Genomic DNA, 14,574 nt, shown 5'->3' on the forward strand with positions numbered 1-14,574 from the left:
TTTCTTGGTTTTTTTCTTTATCGTCACTCTGTGCTTTTCTATCGTTTCTCAGCCCCAACCCCCCGATGATACCATTCTTAGAACAGCTGTTGTTGTCCCGGGAATATTAGCAAGCAGGCAGACCCCAAAACAAGTCGTACAGCGCAATAAAATATATTTTCTATTTTAGTTCCATCTAATTTGCGTACGCTACTTATCCGCTTTCTAGAGACTGGAGCACTATTTGTTGATCTATTTTTGTTTACAGTTGTCGTCCTTGGCCCGCATGGACCGTGGAATCCTGCTCCCGTCCCATTCACCCTCTCGCATGGTTGCTGACAGCGCTCCATGCCGAGGCTTTACCACTGAGGAGTGTTTGCCTAGGGACCTAGGTAGGTAGGTAACTGTGTTTGGAATACTAGACAGGCTAGCGGGAAGAACTGATGCTGTCCAACAAGAAATCTATAGAAATTACCTACCGTAGCCATCTTTGGCAGGCGAGTAGAGAATATCCAGAGGAATGGGACAGAGGAGCTATCTTGGCAAGCTACCGTATGGATTTGGCATTCCTGTTCAAATTCAACTATAATGTTGCGGCAATTTCACTGCCAGCTTGTTTGTTGAGTAATCTGTCGAGTACAGCGACACAAAGATAAATGGATAAATACAACCATGCTATTTAGCGTCTATAACTGCCCAAAACACCACTACATTTGGGTGAGGAAATGAGCAGAAGAGACTATGTAGACTTACTAATGCCTTTCTTTCAGTCAGGTAGGTATCTATTGTCATAAAACCAAACTATAACAATAGGAGGTAAATATATACGCATTTGTACTTGGACTATCTCTCTTCGGCGCCTTTTAAGTGCAATGCCACGGCAGACAAGCCAGGTTACCAGCCCAAGAACCTCTCCCAGTTTCTCCTTTTTGTCTCTCCTTTAGTTCCGCAACCTAATTCCATCGCCGTTCGGTAGCCATCCCGACCAGCCCCACGCCGGACAGAGGTTTTCTTTTAAACGAGAAAGGCTCAGGAAAACACACAAAACCCGAGCAAAAAAAACAATGGAAACTTATTTTCTTGCCCGAGCAATTCCGCACCAATGGGAAGCCGAGAGGCTCAAAAAATATGGAGAGAGGAGAGGGGAGATCATAAAACCGCGGCGCCGGCCGCCCCCCTTTTATCTATCTATGTATGCGTGGTTCTCCTGGAGGTCTCCCCGTGAAAATGAATAAGAAACGCCAAACATGCTGCCCTGTTGTGTATTTAAAGTACAGAAAGAGAAAAAAGGATGAAAAAAATACCAAATGCAAAATGGAAAGAAGAGGATTATTATCTTCTACTGGTGAAGATCAAGAGCCTCCGGGGGCCAAGCAGAAACTAAGGCTCGCGCTCGTTCTTTAGCAAGGACCGCTCATTAACGCCCCTGAAGGCGCGCTTGCCGACCTCGTAGCTGCTGATCATGATGGCACAGGCGGGAGCCACTTTGAGGGTTCGAGGAATCCAGCCCTTGAACAGCCCGGCCGCGCCCTCGGTCGAGAAGATATGCCATAGCAGGCGGGCCATGCTCCTCTCCTCGGGCACGGCGGCGGCGGCGGCGGACCCCGTGTCGCGGAAGACCTGGGTGCGCGTCTTGCCAACGTCGAAGGGCATGGTGGCGACGCTGGCAAAGGCGCCCGACAGGGCGCCGGCGATGAAGCTGTCGGTGAAGGTCTCGGCGTGGTTCTCGCGGCTCTGCGAGTTGCGCCTGGCCCTGCTTCGGGCCTGGCGGCTGATGGTGGTGTTGCTGGCGACATCCAGATCCAACGGGTCGCTGCTAGCCCTCTTGGAGGGCTCCCGCGCGTCGGTCAGCTTGCCCCGGATCATCTCGTACCCCCACCAATACATGCCCGAGAAGGGCACGTCGCGCCACAGGGTGAGCGTCAGGCCCCGCCACAGCGCCGAGTAGCCTTGCAGGCCCACCATCTGCTTGATGTCGCGGAACGTGTCGGCCAAGTGGTTGCCCGTGGACGAGCCGGACGAGGAGGCCTGCATACGAGTGCGGAACAGCTCGATAGGGCCGACGGCCGTGGCGGCGAGCACGCGCGAGAGGGCGCCCCCCACCAAAGGCGCGTATTCGTCCCGGACAGCGGCCCGCTGGATGGGACTCCGCGTGTTATATCGCAGCCAGTCGTAGCCCGTGAAGTAGATGATATTGGCCGGCACCGCCATTATCAGCGTCGGCGACAGGCCACGCCACAGGGTTGTGAGACCTTCGTTGCGCGCGATCTTGCGCAGGCCGTCGATGGTCGAGGTGAAGGCCCGCTGCCGCGTCTGTTCCACGGCGCATTCTACTCCGCCGCTGTTGTGGACGATGCCGGGGCCGATGCGCGGGCCGGCGAGGCATGCCTCAGTCGTGTTATTCATGAAGAAGACCTCGCGGCAGCATGCCGTCACGCCTAGATTTGACGGTCGGAAGGCGCTTGGAGTCGACAGGGCGAGGCGTTGGAAGTCAGCCGGGAGCGGCGCAGGAGCGACGGTCGAAATGCTCTGCGATTGCCACCTAACACGCACGACATCGAGAGGCGTAACTAGAGTTTTTCGCGGGTTAGCATACCGAAGTCGCAGCGAGAGATACGCAAGAGACGAGCTCACCTAGCAAGCCCGTCAATAAACTGCCCGACGTCGCCGAGAGCATCTTCTGGGCGGCCGTGATTTCGAGGGGGTCGGGTAGAGGCTCGTCATTGACGTGGCGCAAAGCACTCGGTATCGCGCCAAGAGAGGAGCCATGGCCGTCGCCATGGCCGTCGTGGGCTATTCTTTCGTGGTTTTGGGCGTCTGAGGGCTCTGTGCTTCTTGGCCCAAAGGGAGCCATTTTTGCGGAGAGTGGCTAGTGGGCGGCGTATTTGTTGATCAGTTTTATCTCATTGCTTCTCGGCAATAGAAGATCGCAAAGCCGAATCGATCCTGCAGCAAGAAAGGGAGAGCGGGAAAAAGGTACGGAATGCGGATACCCCCGGGGTTCCCCTTCGTTCCGTGCCGGGAATCTCGTCTAATCCACCGCTACACAGAATTGTGCGAGGGGAAGGCCTGGCTGTGTGATGTGTAGGAGTTGTTGTAGCAGCGACGATAGGTGTTTGCCGTATTTACTGTTTGCTCGCGACGGAAAATGATCAAAGTGTCATTGCAGTTTGAGTTTCGCCGCCGCAAAGCGGGCCCCCGCCTAAAAAAAAAGTAGTTACGTATGTATTGTACATACATATATTCCCGGAGGGGAAAGGACTAGGTGATTTCGGAGCGAGGCCGGAGCTTCCCTATGCCTGCCGTAACAAACGATAGTCTGTAACAGAGACTACGTCACAATACCGTCTCTCAAAACCCAAACCTTTTGTCCTAATACCACTTTTTCATCACTCACAACTACTCAAGATGCCTACCTCTCAATGTTACTATTGTCGCACGAAAACATCCCTGGAAAGGGAAGTGCCCTACCTGCAACGCACTACCTTTTTCAGTGTGCGGCTACGCGGACTGCGTGCGGCCCGTCTGCTGAAAAGCACACGCCTAGGAATAAGGAGTTGGTATTCCTTGCCAGGTTTCGGGAGAATGGTGAGATAAATCGCCTCTTAAAATGCTATTACTAACGGCAAGAAGAGGCAGCATGATGGAGAACTTTCGAAGGAGTTTCTCTGCCGCATGTGGGTAGTTTGCCCGGGACGGATTTTTTTGTAAGCAGAAGCAGTGGTATTTTGGTTGATACTGTCACGTGGTATTCCTACCGTGTCTCCGTCGGAATCGCATGACACATCGACCCTCCAGGACGCCGCAGATCCTTCGTCAACAACCATCAATCACCGTTGTCACAACTCAGGCGGAACATTTTTGCCAACTCTCAGCAGAAGCAGGTTTGCAGTGTCGAGCAAGCAGCCTGGTGCGAACCGTCGCCGCAGTCTTGCGCGCCAGAATCCAGTATGGATACAAAAAGAGATGTTGGCGCTCAATAGAAGACGACCTGGAAGATTTGGGAGCGCTGCGTGATCATTGGGCTGGATATGGTTATCAAGAGGGAGCTTAGTGAGTAGGAGCCGATACGTCGTCCAAACAATGATGTTCTCCGACCTTTCTGGGCGAAAGAACTGCTCCGAAACGAGGCTGCAACTGTCCAATTCATCGCTTTGAATACGACCATACCTGTTCCACAATACCAACTTTACAGCAAGGACGGGCTTCTCCACCTCGAGTCGAAACGAATAACGAATGGAGTTCTTCTGAAAGGTATAAGTGGAGAATTTCGATCCGCCGCGGCCGCAGCCGTCGGCAAACAGATAAACCCCTTTATCCTGCCACAACTTCGTTCGCTGCGTCGAAAATACATTGGGAGCGTCGACCCTTCTATTCTGGTGTTCCCGCCTCAGCGGGTGTACGACCGTAACCGACGGCCTTGGGGACGAATATCATCAGCAACCGATTGCTTTTGCCTCTGTCATAACGATCTCGGACCCCAAAACATATTTGTTTGTCCTGATACATTTCAAATCGTCAGGATAATAGACTAGGAGTTTGCTGAGGTTTTCCCTCTATACTTTGAGCTTCTGTTGTGGAACGCGTTCGACTGGAGGGACGAATAGAAACTGTACAACGAGGTGAGTCCACGCGAGCTCGGTTTTTTTTGGACTCAAGGCGGAGGATTGGGAAGACTGTATTCCACCGCCATGCCAACACGGTGAGCTTCTTCCTTCGGCAGCTTCAGTCCCACGAGCTCCGACTGTATACTCACTGTAGACTGGTCAACAATTTTCCATCTTCTGCGCAGGTCTGAACACGTTCTGTAACTATAGTACTGTGGAATGGAATTCTATACTATCCGTCCGTCAACTTCCAGCCTTATTATCCCTTCCTCCTCTTTGCCACCCCACTGAAGAGGTGTACATAGTAAGAAGCGCGAAGGGCCCACTTCCAGGTTCACGTTGGTGATGGTCACATGTGGGGTGCTTAAGCGCGTAAGCGCCGCTGGGGCTTAATGAGATGCAGTCAGATGCCGGTTCCGCTTCTGCGCCTAGCGGGCGGACAGCCAGCTGAGCAACGCTGAGCAGACTTCCCGGTGCATACTGCTCCGTCATCGTATGTGCGTCGAGCTGCTCACTGATGATCCCAAGCCACTTAGCAGAGTATCACCAAAACACATCGAAAGGCTTTCTGCGACGGATTAAAGGCCCTTCTTGAATTCGTCTTCCCCTTACTTCCACCTGTGTTGCTCCTCTACAAGAGCGTGTCGCAATCTCGCAATTTCGTCGTGCGATTGGAGTGAAAAGTCTTTGTACTGTAGGCAGTGGCAAACGCGATTTTGTTGGGTTCGGGCCCTGAGGCGTCTCATTCGCCTCGCCACATACTCACAACTCCATCAGCTAATGAGGGGTGCGGTCAGGCATTCATGCTAAGGCGAGAGCAGGGTCGCAAGGCGGCAGCCATCACGCAGTAAATCCATTATAGAATAGAAATCCTAACTATCCGTCCGCCAAGTTCCTCCTCCTTGCTGCCCCACTGAATGAGGTGTCTGGAGTGACCGCTTGTTGCTCGGCGATACTCGACTGGCTGTTCTGCTCGCCAGCAGAAGCGGAGCAGGCACCCGACTGCATCAGGTGTCCTGAATCCTGGGAAAGCCCGGTCGCCTCAGAAAGTGGTGGGACATCAAAGTCCAAATCCGAAGGCGTCAACAAACGCTTATGAGAGAAGATATGTATTCGTACTTGTGTAAAAGAATCGTTTAAAAAAGGCAAGAAATATACGGGTAACAACAACGACGACACAATATATTTCCAGCAGCGTCTGGCCTAGTTAGTACTTGTAAGTAATGGTCTTGGTTCTCACCCACTCGTTCATGCCGTGAGATTGGTTGAATCTCCCGTACCCCGACGCCTTGGCGCCGCCATGTGGCAGGGCGGTCTCGTCATGGACCGTCATACTGTTGATGTGCACCGCCCCCGATTCAATCCTCTTGGCGAACCGCAGCCCCCTTCTCAAGTCCTCGGTGAACACGGCCGACGACAGGCCGTACTCGGTGTCGTTGGCGATCCGCAACGCCTCCTCCTCGCTCTTGATCTCGATCAGCGACACAGTCGGCCCGAAGCTCTCCGTCTTATACATGTCCATGTCCGGGCTGACACCGCTGACGACGAAGTGGCGCATTTGCGTCTTGGTGGCTTCCTCGGCGCTCACGTCTCCATAGAGGAGCGAGGCACCTTTGCCAACGGCGTCCTGGACCAGCTTCTTGTTCTTCTCTACGGCGAGACTGTTGATCAAGACGGGCAGCTCCGAGCCAAAGATGTGGTCGATGGCACTGACAAACTTCTTTTCGAACTCGGCACGGATGTTCTTGTGGATGAGGATGCGCTCGGTCGACATGCAGATCTGGCCCGAGTTGAGGAACGCTCCCAGAGCACACTGCACCGCCGCATTCTCCAGATCAGCATCTTCCCAAACAATGGCCGGCGCCTTGCCTCCGAGCTCAAGGAGCACTGGCTTCAGGTGCTCGGCCGCCAGCTTGCCAATAATGCGCCCGACTGCCGTGCTGCCAGTGAAGTTTATCTTCTTGATGTTGGGGTCCGCAATTAGCCTCTGGGTTATGGACGCCGCATTCGCCGGCTCGTGCACAATCAGATTCAAGACTCCGGCCGGCAGGCCCGCCTCGTGGAACACCGAGCAGAGCCCCCACATGGTTCGCGGGCAGGCTTCAGATCCCTTCAGAATGGCCGTGTTGCCCGCTGCTATCGGGAACAGCACTGAGCGCATGCCAAGGATATAGGGGGCATTCCTGCAAATAATCAGCCTGGGTGGTTCTGCCAAGCTCTGGCACGACTGAACCTACCAGGGGGCGATGGCGAGGATGACACCAAACGGTTCCCTCACCACCATGGCGCCGACAGTCGGGTCCTCTGTCGTGGGGATGGACCCTTCCAGCGAGGAGAGCCTACCTGCCACGTCGATGAGGAATTCCTTTGTCACGCCAATGTTGAAGTCGGCCCACTGCCGCGGGGAGCCCGTTTCCTCTATAAGATAATCGCCAAGTTCCTCTTTTCTCCTCTCGAGGATATCGGCGGCCTTCAGGAAAATGTCGCGGCGTTCCCGTGGGAGGGTGTTCTTCCACGTCTTGAAAGCATTTGCCGCTGCATCCACGGCAGCCGAAACCTCGACATCGGTTGCGCTGCCACAGTGGTGGACGACCTCGCCAGTTCTAGGCGATGTGATCTGGAACTTGGTCTGCGGGTGAACTTCCTCGCCGTTGATAAAGAAAGGAACCGAGTAACCCCCAGTCACAACCGCCGGGGCGGCTCTGTCCGGAATGTCGCCCATGGTGTTTTGTTTCTAGAAGGTTCTTGGCGAGGTCTAGGAGAGGTGGATACGGCGAGTAGGGGGTATCAAACAACCGAGGCATGAACAACAAAGTTGAGACGAGTTGACGAAGAAACAAGGAGAAGAGTCTACAAAGTAGACAGGGCACTCATGTAGGAAGGTAAAGTGAAACGTCCAGGTTATCAACAAAGTGGGGGGGTGAGTCCGAGTTGGTTGGGGCCAGGTTGGGTCCATGGAAGCTACCGACTATGCCGGAGGGGTGGGTAATAGGGGAGCCATCTCGCACTGGACTACTGCCGAGTGCTTCCCCGTCCGGATTAAAAAAAAATCACATGAGCCCTAGACGCCTGGATCTGCAACCCTAGCACCAGAGTTATAAATCGGTGGACAAACAGTACGAAGACGTGGGTAGATGGCAGACGGCAGCTCTGTCAACTGTTAGCCCCTGAAACTCCCCCGCAACATCGTGGCACCGTCTCCCCGTGCGGGGCCTTCGCGTGGGTATTTGGAGAAGCGGAGAAGGAAATCGGCATCTGCCATGCAGTCCAGGCCAAACCTTTCACACGCCGCCGGCTTCAAGAATGCCAAGAATATTTATGCCTACCTAGGTGAGGGGTGTAGGACTGGGTGGGTATTTGGGCCGGGTGAACAGCAGCTGTCAGTCCTTGGTGCCGTAAACGTCGTGTTGGCATTCGGGGCAGTCTGGCCTGGTCAGGCCAGTGTGGACACCTGTCGCTTTCAATATAGCGCAGAGGACAAAGCAAGCAAGGTAACAGTTGGTTGTAGCATGTAGCTATATCTTCCTTTGCTATATGCAAGGTCGCGATATCGATACCATCCCAGAGAGGGCGGCGGAACTTGCAGATTGGATTTGGTCTGCAGCCGTGCACTCATGAGGTGTGAGGCTTGGAATACCCAAAGGCATCAACCGGGTTCACGAATGGCTGTGGAAGCGAAGTTAAAGAAACCTCTCTGAACTCGACTGCGTTCGCCCTTCGTGTAAGCATCGAGATTGGCTGAGGCGGATTGGATAAGGTAGCCGGGCACTGCATGCTATACCTCGCTTGGTTCCAGGCGTGTCAATGGATATCTCGTTCTTCGAGACGGGAGCTTGGGTGTACGAGGGAGCGGCGAGCTTGCGCTGAGGTAGTCTTAGCGGTCCCTTGATTAGCTTTCGTTTCGGCGGGTTTGATGCCATTTTGAGCATCTCACAATTTTAGGTGTTGTTGAATGAGAACAGAACTACGAAAGAGAGAACTTTATCCTCCGTACATCCCTCAGGTCCTCCGTACCTCCTCCATTGGGACGGGGCCTTGGCGGTGGCAATCAGGCTCTCCAGCTGGTCACGGCTGGTGTCAGCTGGCCTCAGATTCGCCCTCCTTTTACCAACAACCCTGATTAGGATCGATGTCGTCACATGGCAATAACACTCGTCGGACTGCCTGGGCAATAATTCTCTGAGCTGAGGGGATCAGAAAACGAGGCAAACGAGTTCAATGGCTAGGCACACGCATCAGCTGAGGGCCGTCTTCTCTTGTGTCGTACACTAAAAAAGAAATATCAGGGAATGACCTCATCTCGCAGGGTGTATGTGTCGGTGATTTCCACTTCCATCGTTGTCTGTCCTCTCATTACCTCGCACTGGCCTCGCCAGCCCTTGCCGGGCCTAGCTCGGTTGTCAGGAGCTCCGATGAGAATAAAGGTCATAACGCCCTTGGAGCCCCAAACCTAAAAGAACTGGCAGCCCCGTCGTCTACTCTCGACCCTTTGTTCAGCCAATGGGTGATACAGCTTTCCCGACCTCCCAGACCAGTCAGGTGGGTCCATATGCAGTGTGGTAATCATCACACACCCGTCGTGACTTACCTTGCCTGCTCAAACTTTCCACATCCCCCCTGCTACTATGTCCACTAGGACTAGCTAGCACCTTATTTACACTTCAAGGTGTTCCTTCCCAAACTTGAGCGACGCCCTTGCGTACTTGGACGGATTTGGAAAGTGAGACTCGGAACGTCTTCACAGCTCGAAGCTACTAGACTACTACCGTCCAAACCAAGAAACTCGAAGCAGACATTCCATCGTATAGGCTGTGAATGGAAACACCCATTCGACTCTCAAATCCACTTGCTTCAAGTTTAATATTTAAGGCACCCCCTTACCTTAGCCGCCGCGCGAAGAGTTCGTCTCGCCTTTTAGTCTAGCCCCTTTGCTTTTGCGAGTCCGAGTCACCGGAGTCGCGGCCAGCTCAAACCTAAAGATAGGCTTGTGTCCTAGAAGAAGTGCACCATCACACTGCCGGCCCACAGTCCAACAACAAGATCCGTTAGTCCATGGAACTTCATGGTACCTGCTAGGAATCCGTCTGCCCTCTATCTCCTCTACCTCATATTGCTTGTCTCTGTCTCTGTCGCTGCCACTCGTCCGTCCCGTAGCTGCAATGTTGTGCAGCCAAGGAGATTGTGCGGATAGCTGAGGAAGACGACTTACCAAGTTCCAAGTTCCCGTCTCCCTCTACTTTAGCTTTGCCCGATTCCACAGTCCCCCTCCCCCTCGGTGCACGCCCATCATCCAATACCTGCCGCCCACCCAGCGCGCACTTACTCAGCAACGGCAACCTGCTTATGAGCGAGCCTCCAGCGTCGCCCATGATCTCCAAACGGCGACATGTCGCCAGACGATTCCTCCTCCCATAGCGACGATGCCGCCGTAGCCGACCCCGTCGCACCGCCGCGTCGCCGCCTCCCGCACCACGAGCTGCGGTTAGGTCTCCATGATAGCAACCACGACCGCATGCGCCAGCCATCAGGACCTGCCACTGACCTTGATAATAGCAGCATGGCTTCGCCGGGAGGGAATCGTTTCGTCCGAGACGCACCGGCACTTCCCCCGGGCGCCCCTAGGTCGCAGTCAACAAGCCCCTTCCGTCTAACTATGCCCGATATCACGCCTGGGCAGCTCGCATTCTCGGCCATGCAGTTTCTCCCGGTGCCAGTGCTCGTCCTTGACGGCTGGAAAACGGTTGTCCTTGCCAACGCCGCCATGGGAAGGCTTCTAGGCATGGCCCCGGATGGGGAGCAGGAGATGGACGGCATGGTCTCCGTCATGGACCAGCTTCGGGGCCAGTCATTGTCGCAGGTTGGCATTGATTTGGTGCAGGACAAAGTTCCTGTATGGGTCGACTGGGAACAGTTCCTCGAACAGGTTGCCACCGAGATTAGTCATGAGACGGGCATGGACAGCAGAAGCGGCTCAGAGCACGCGGACGGGGACGCCACCCCGGTCCCGACGGTCGCCGACGGTTATATCCACCAGTCAGACAAGACGACTCGACGCGGCTCATCACCGAACGCCGTCGTCGAGGTCGTCATATCACGAAGGGATATCACCCGGACTACATTCGACACCCGTGCCCGCTCAAAGACGGCCGACTTCCACGCCCATGCTAAAATGATTGTCTCGGTTTGGAACATCAGCGAGAGCCAAACCTTCTTCACTCTGACCTTTACAAATACCGATTTGGCACAGACCTCCTTGCCAGCCGGGAGGGAGCTGGTAGTCAGATCACACCTGGTAGATGCCGCTGACAGAAAGTGCGCCATCACTCTGTCTAACCCTCCTTCGCAGGCCTCGAGTCACGGCTCTGCCTCTTCCTCATTCATGATTAGCCCAAGCGCTGTTTCTCTTTCCTCGAGCCCGTTCCCGCCCCTCGGGCCTCCATCAAAATCCTCTGTATCTAGCACTCCTTCGGTGCTGCAAAAGATTACACTGATGAAAGACACGTTGCTCGACAGCACGCAGACTCCAATTCTAGCAATGTGGAAAGACGGAAGTGTCACTCTTCCGAATCGAGCCGCCCGCAATCTGTTCAGCAAGTCCCCCGAGTCTGACAAGGTGTTGGATGGCTTTGAACTCCTTCCATCCTGGGCTCTTTGGACCGAAGACTTTAGCAGGCAGCTCGACCCAAGCGAGTACCCCATTTCTGTTCTCAACCGGACAGAGACGCCCTTCACTGGCCGCCGCATCGGCATGCGCGACAGTGACGGACGGAACGCCGTCTATGAGGCTGAGGGGACAGCGCTCAGGGATAGCCAAACGGGCGAGTTCCTGGCTGGTGTGGTCACTTGCAGAGACGTGACCTGCATGACAGAAGAAATCAGTCGCATCAAAGCAGCGGATGAAGAGCGGTTCAAACTCATATGTGACACAATGCCCCAGCTCGTCTGGACGGCTACCCCGGACGGCGCGCATGATTTCTTTAACAGCAGGTGGTATAACTACACTGGACTTTCAGAGGAAGATTCACTCGGCTTGGGGTGGAAGAATCCGTTTCATCCCGACGACATCCCCGAGGCCCGAAAGAGATGGAGACAGTCTCTCTTAACTGGTGAACCTTATATGACAGAGTACCGGTGCCGTAGCAAAGACGGTAACTACAAGTGGTTTTTGGGCAGGGCTTTACCATTAAGAAATAAGCAGACAGGACAAATCGAGAAGTGGTTCGGTGAGCCGACCTAAAACCAACCCGACTTATGAACCCTTTACTTACGAAACACAGGAACCTGCACTGACGTTCACGAAAGTATTGAAAGCAAGCTCGAAGCCAAGAGAATCCGCCAGCAGCTTCTCAGCGTCATTGCTCTCTCGCACATGACAATGTTCACTATCGACGTCAATTATAAGGTCACCATGTTAGAAGGCGCCCTAATCTGGGGTTCGAATTGCGAAAACAACGGATCCAGTTGGTACATCGGGGAAAACGTCTATGATGTTTTCAACCGCCTTAACTCACAATTACCTGAAGGGCAAATGCCTCCTTTCCTAATACCTCTCGACTGTATCCTTTCTGGGAGGGCGACCGAGGATTTCCAGGAGCACGAGATGGGTAGGCACATCCCAAACAAGAATAAACCGCTTCTTTAACTGTTTATCAAGTTAATGACAAACCTGAGCAGAGGGACGTTGGTACCGAACCCGTTTCCGGCCCGTTACTGCCAAAAACAGCCGTGTCAAAGATACAAACGATACTGTTATTGAGGGCGTAATTGGCCTTATCATGGATGTTACAGAGCTGAAGGCCCGAGAAAAGGACATCCAAGACCAAGTTCTAGAAAAGAGGCAACTAGTAGCCAATGAAGCGGCTGCCAAAGAAGCCAGCAGACTGAAGAGCCAATTTCTTGCTAATGTCAGTTTCTTAACAGAAGCAAAAAAAAATGAAACCAATACTAATGCTCGCCAGATGTCTCATGAGATTCGGACACCGATTACTGGCGTGATCGGGATGGCTGAGTTACTACTCGATGCGCAGTTAGGAGAAGAACAGCTCGAGATCACCGAGAATATATATCGATCCGGGAACGCCTTGCTGACTGTGATCAACGACATCTTGGACCTCTCAAAGGTTGAATCTGGGCGACTCGATATCGAGGAAGTGCAGTTCTCGCTCTCGGTCATTGTCAGAGATGTTGGGAAAATGCTTAGCTTTGCAGCCGAAAGAAAGGACCTCGACTTTCAAGCCGATATTGCCTCGGACATTGAGAGCAATCTCGTGGTCATAGGCGACCCTGGCAGGGTGAGACAAATCATCACCAACCTGCTCACGAATAGCATCAAATTCACCAACCAGGGTTGCGTCAAGTTTTCCGTCTTGAAGGAGAAAGAGACACCTGACATTATAGAGATCAGGTTTGTCGTCGAGGATACAGGGATAGGCATCGAGGAAGAGGTTCGGAAACGTCTTTTCCAACCCTTTAGTCAAGGCGATCCATCCACAGCCAGAAGGTTTGGAGGAACAGGGTTGGGGCTCACCATATGCAAAAACCTCCTGGACCTGATGAAGGGGAGGATGACTATGGAATCGACAATAGGGACCGGGACCACGGCGACATTCTGGGTACCTTTCAACAAACCTCATGGGTCTCAGTCCGCAGGCTTGGTTCGAATAGGACCACTACCCGACAGACTACAATCTGAGATGAGCGTGTCTTGCAATAGCTCCGAGTATGAGCAGATGCTAGGTCCCGCGGAGCAAGGAGCAAGGTTGCCGGAAAAAGGAAGGTCGTCCTGGAGGCATTTATCTATTAGCTCCTCGGCGACAGGGACACAGGAGGAGGATCTCTCGGCATCCGAGCGGGCCAACATCCAGGTCTTGGTGGTCGAGGACAATGCAATCAACCAGCAGATTGCCATCAAGACCATTAGGAAACTGGGATTTCAAGTTACCGCGGTGTGGAATGGCAAGGAGGCCCTCGAGTATCTCGTTGCGGCTGAAGAAGGGATACAAGCGAAGCCGAACATCATCCTCATGGACGTCCAAATGCCGGTTATTGATGGTTACAAATGTACACATCTCTTACGACACCACCTCCCATATAAGGCCTTTGTCAGCGCTGTCCCGATTGTTGCCATGACGGCCTCGGCGATCCAAGGAGACAAGGAGAAATGTAAACGGGCAGGAATGGACGACTACTTGGCAAAGCCCGTCAAGAATAAAACGCTGGAGCGCATGCTGGTGAGGTGGAGCAGGCGGAAGAGGGCAGACACGCCGCCAATAAGCGGCCCGAGCAGTATCTCAGACTGCGCTGAGACGGGTGAGAGTTGCGATAACACCGAAATACCCGGGGTTGGCCACGAAGATGCATTGACGCCCGTCATGACCGGGGACTACAATGGACTGGACGACAAGCATAGCGTCGACACTCCACGTCCCCTCGCACTCAATGACGCTACCGACCATTACCCCTTCCCCGGCAACTACGCCATGCCACCGCCGCCACCGACACCGCCACCATCGACAATGTCACCTTCTGAGTCCAAGCCCACTTCGGACTGCCAGGTGGAAGCCGACTTGCTGCAGCCCATCCGCCGCATCGTAACGGACGAGCGGGCCATGAATAGCCGCGATGATAAATTGATCGATGTCGCAAGCTGTGGTGGCGCATCGACGCACTCGATGACCTCGCCTTTGTTGTCAACCGGCGAGGCGCTGACAGTGGAGAATATCGGCCGACTGGAGAAAGAATCCTCGAGGATCTCCTCGTCCAAATACCCTTGATTTCTTGGGCGCCGCACGGCGGCAGTTTTCTCGGACGTGTGGCGGTCTCATACTTGTTTTTTACAACCTGCTAGTAAATAAATGGCAGAGAACACGGGCTCATGGCCAGTGGAGGCGTCTCTGTTGTTTTCTCGCTTCCTATCTTTTCTTCGCCCGAATAGACGGCACAAGGAGGGGTGTTGCTTGTGATGAGACCACGATAATGTCGGTATACA

The 14,574-nt window shown here is 53.8% G+C and overlaps 5 protein-coding genes across 5 annotated transcripts; 2 read left to right on the plus strand and 3 right to left on the minus strand.

Moving 5' to 3' along the window:
- Positions 1 to 1,359: 1,359 nt before the first annotated feature.
- On the minus strand, positions 1,360 to 2,833 carry B0T26DRAFT_631720 (mitochondrial carrier domain-containing protein; the record flags this gene model as incomplete). The annotated part of the gene is made up of 2 exons (XM_060436381.1): positions 1,360 to 2,549; positions 2,614 to 2,833. 2 exons carry the CDS (start codon positions 2,831 to 2,833, stop codon positions 1,360 to 1,362), a joined length of 1,410 nt encoding a protein of 469 aa, XP_060303298.1.
- A 1,264-nt stretch (positions 2,834 to 4,097) lies between these two features.
- On the plus strand, positions 4,098 to 4,514 carry B0T26DRAFT_634141 (uncharacterized protein; the record flags this gene model as incomplete). The annotated part of the gene is made up of 1 exon (XM_060436599.1): positions 4,098 to 4,514. A coding segment is annotated over one exon (417 nt), but the record flags the coding sequence as incomplete, so codon positions are not given.
- Positions 4,515 to 5,793: 1,279 nt separating this feature from the next.
- Positions 5,794 to 7,308, minus strand: B0T26DRAFT_737103 (Aldehyde/histidinol dehydrogenase; the record flags this gene model as incomplete). The annotated part of the gene is made up of 2 exons (XM_060443400.1): positions 5,794 to 6,769; positions 6,824 to 7,308. The coding sequence occupies 2 exons, from the start codon at positions 7,306 to 7,308 to the stop codon at positions 5,794 to 5,796; spliced, it is 1,461 nt and encodes a 486-aa protein (XP_060303300.1).
- Positions 7,309 to 7,912: 604 nt separating this feature from the next.
- B0T26DRAFT_688393 (uncharacterized protein) lies at positions 7,913 to 8,541 on the minus strand. Its single transcript, XM_060440985.1, has 2 exons — positions 8,368 to 8,541; positions 7,913 to 8,290 (listed from the first exon to the last, which is right to left on the minus strand). Exons 1-2 carry the CDS (start codon positions 8,513 to 8,515, stop codon positions 8,199 to 8,201), a joined length of 240 nt encoding a protein of 79 aa, XP_060303301.1. The 5' UTR covers positions 8,516 to 8,541; the 3' UTR covers positions 7,913 to 8,198.
- A 1,557-nt stretch (positions 8,542 to 10,098) lies between these two features.
- B0T26DRAFT_631507 (hsp90-like protein) lies at positions 10,099 to 14,359 on the plus strand (the record flags this gene model as incomplete). The annotated part of the gene is made up of 4 exons (XM_060436352.1): positions 10,099 to 11,809; positions 11,864 to 12,190; positions 12,261 to 12,490; positions 12,545 to 14,359. 4 exons carry the CDS (start codon positions 10,099 to 10,101, stop codon positions 14,357 to 14,359), a joined length of 4,083 nt encoding a protein of 1,360 aa, XP_060303302.1.
- Positions 14,360 to 14,574: the final 215 nt, after the last annotated feature.

This window comes from Lasiosphaeria miniovina, assembly GCF_030549165.1.
Source record: "Lasiosphaeria miniovina strain SMH2392-1A chromosome Unknown B0T26scaffold_1, whole genome shotgun sequence".
Classification (NCBI taxonomy): Eukaryota; Fungi; Ascomycota; class Sordariomycetes; order Sordariales; family Lasiosphaeriaceae; genus Lasiosphaeria; species Lasiosphaeria miniovina.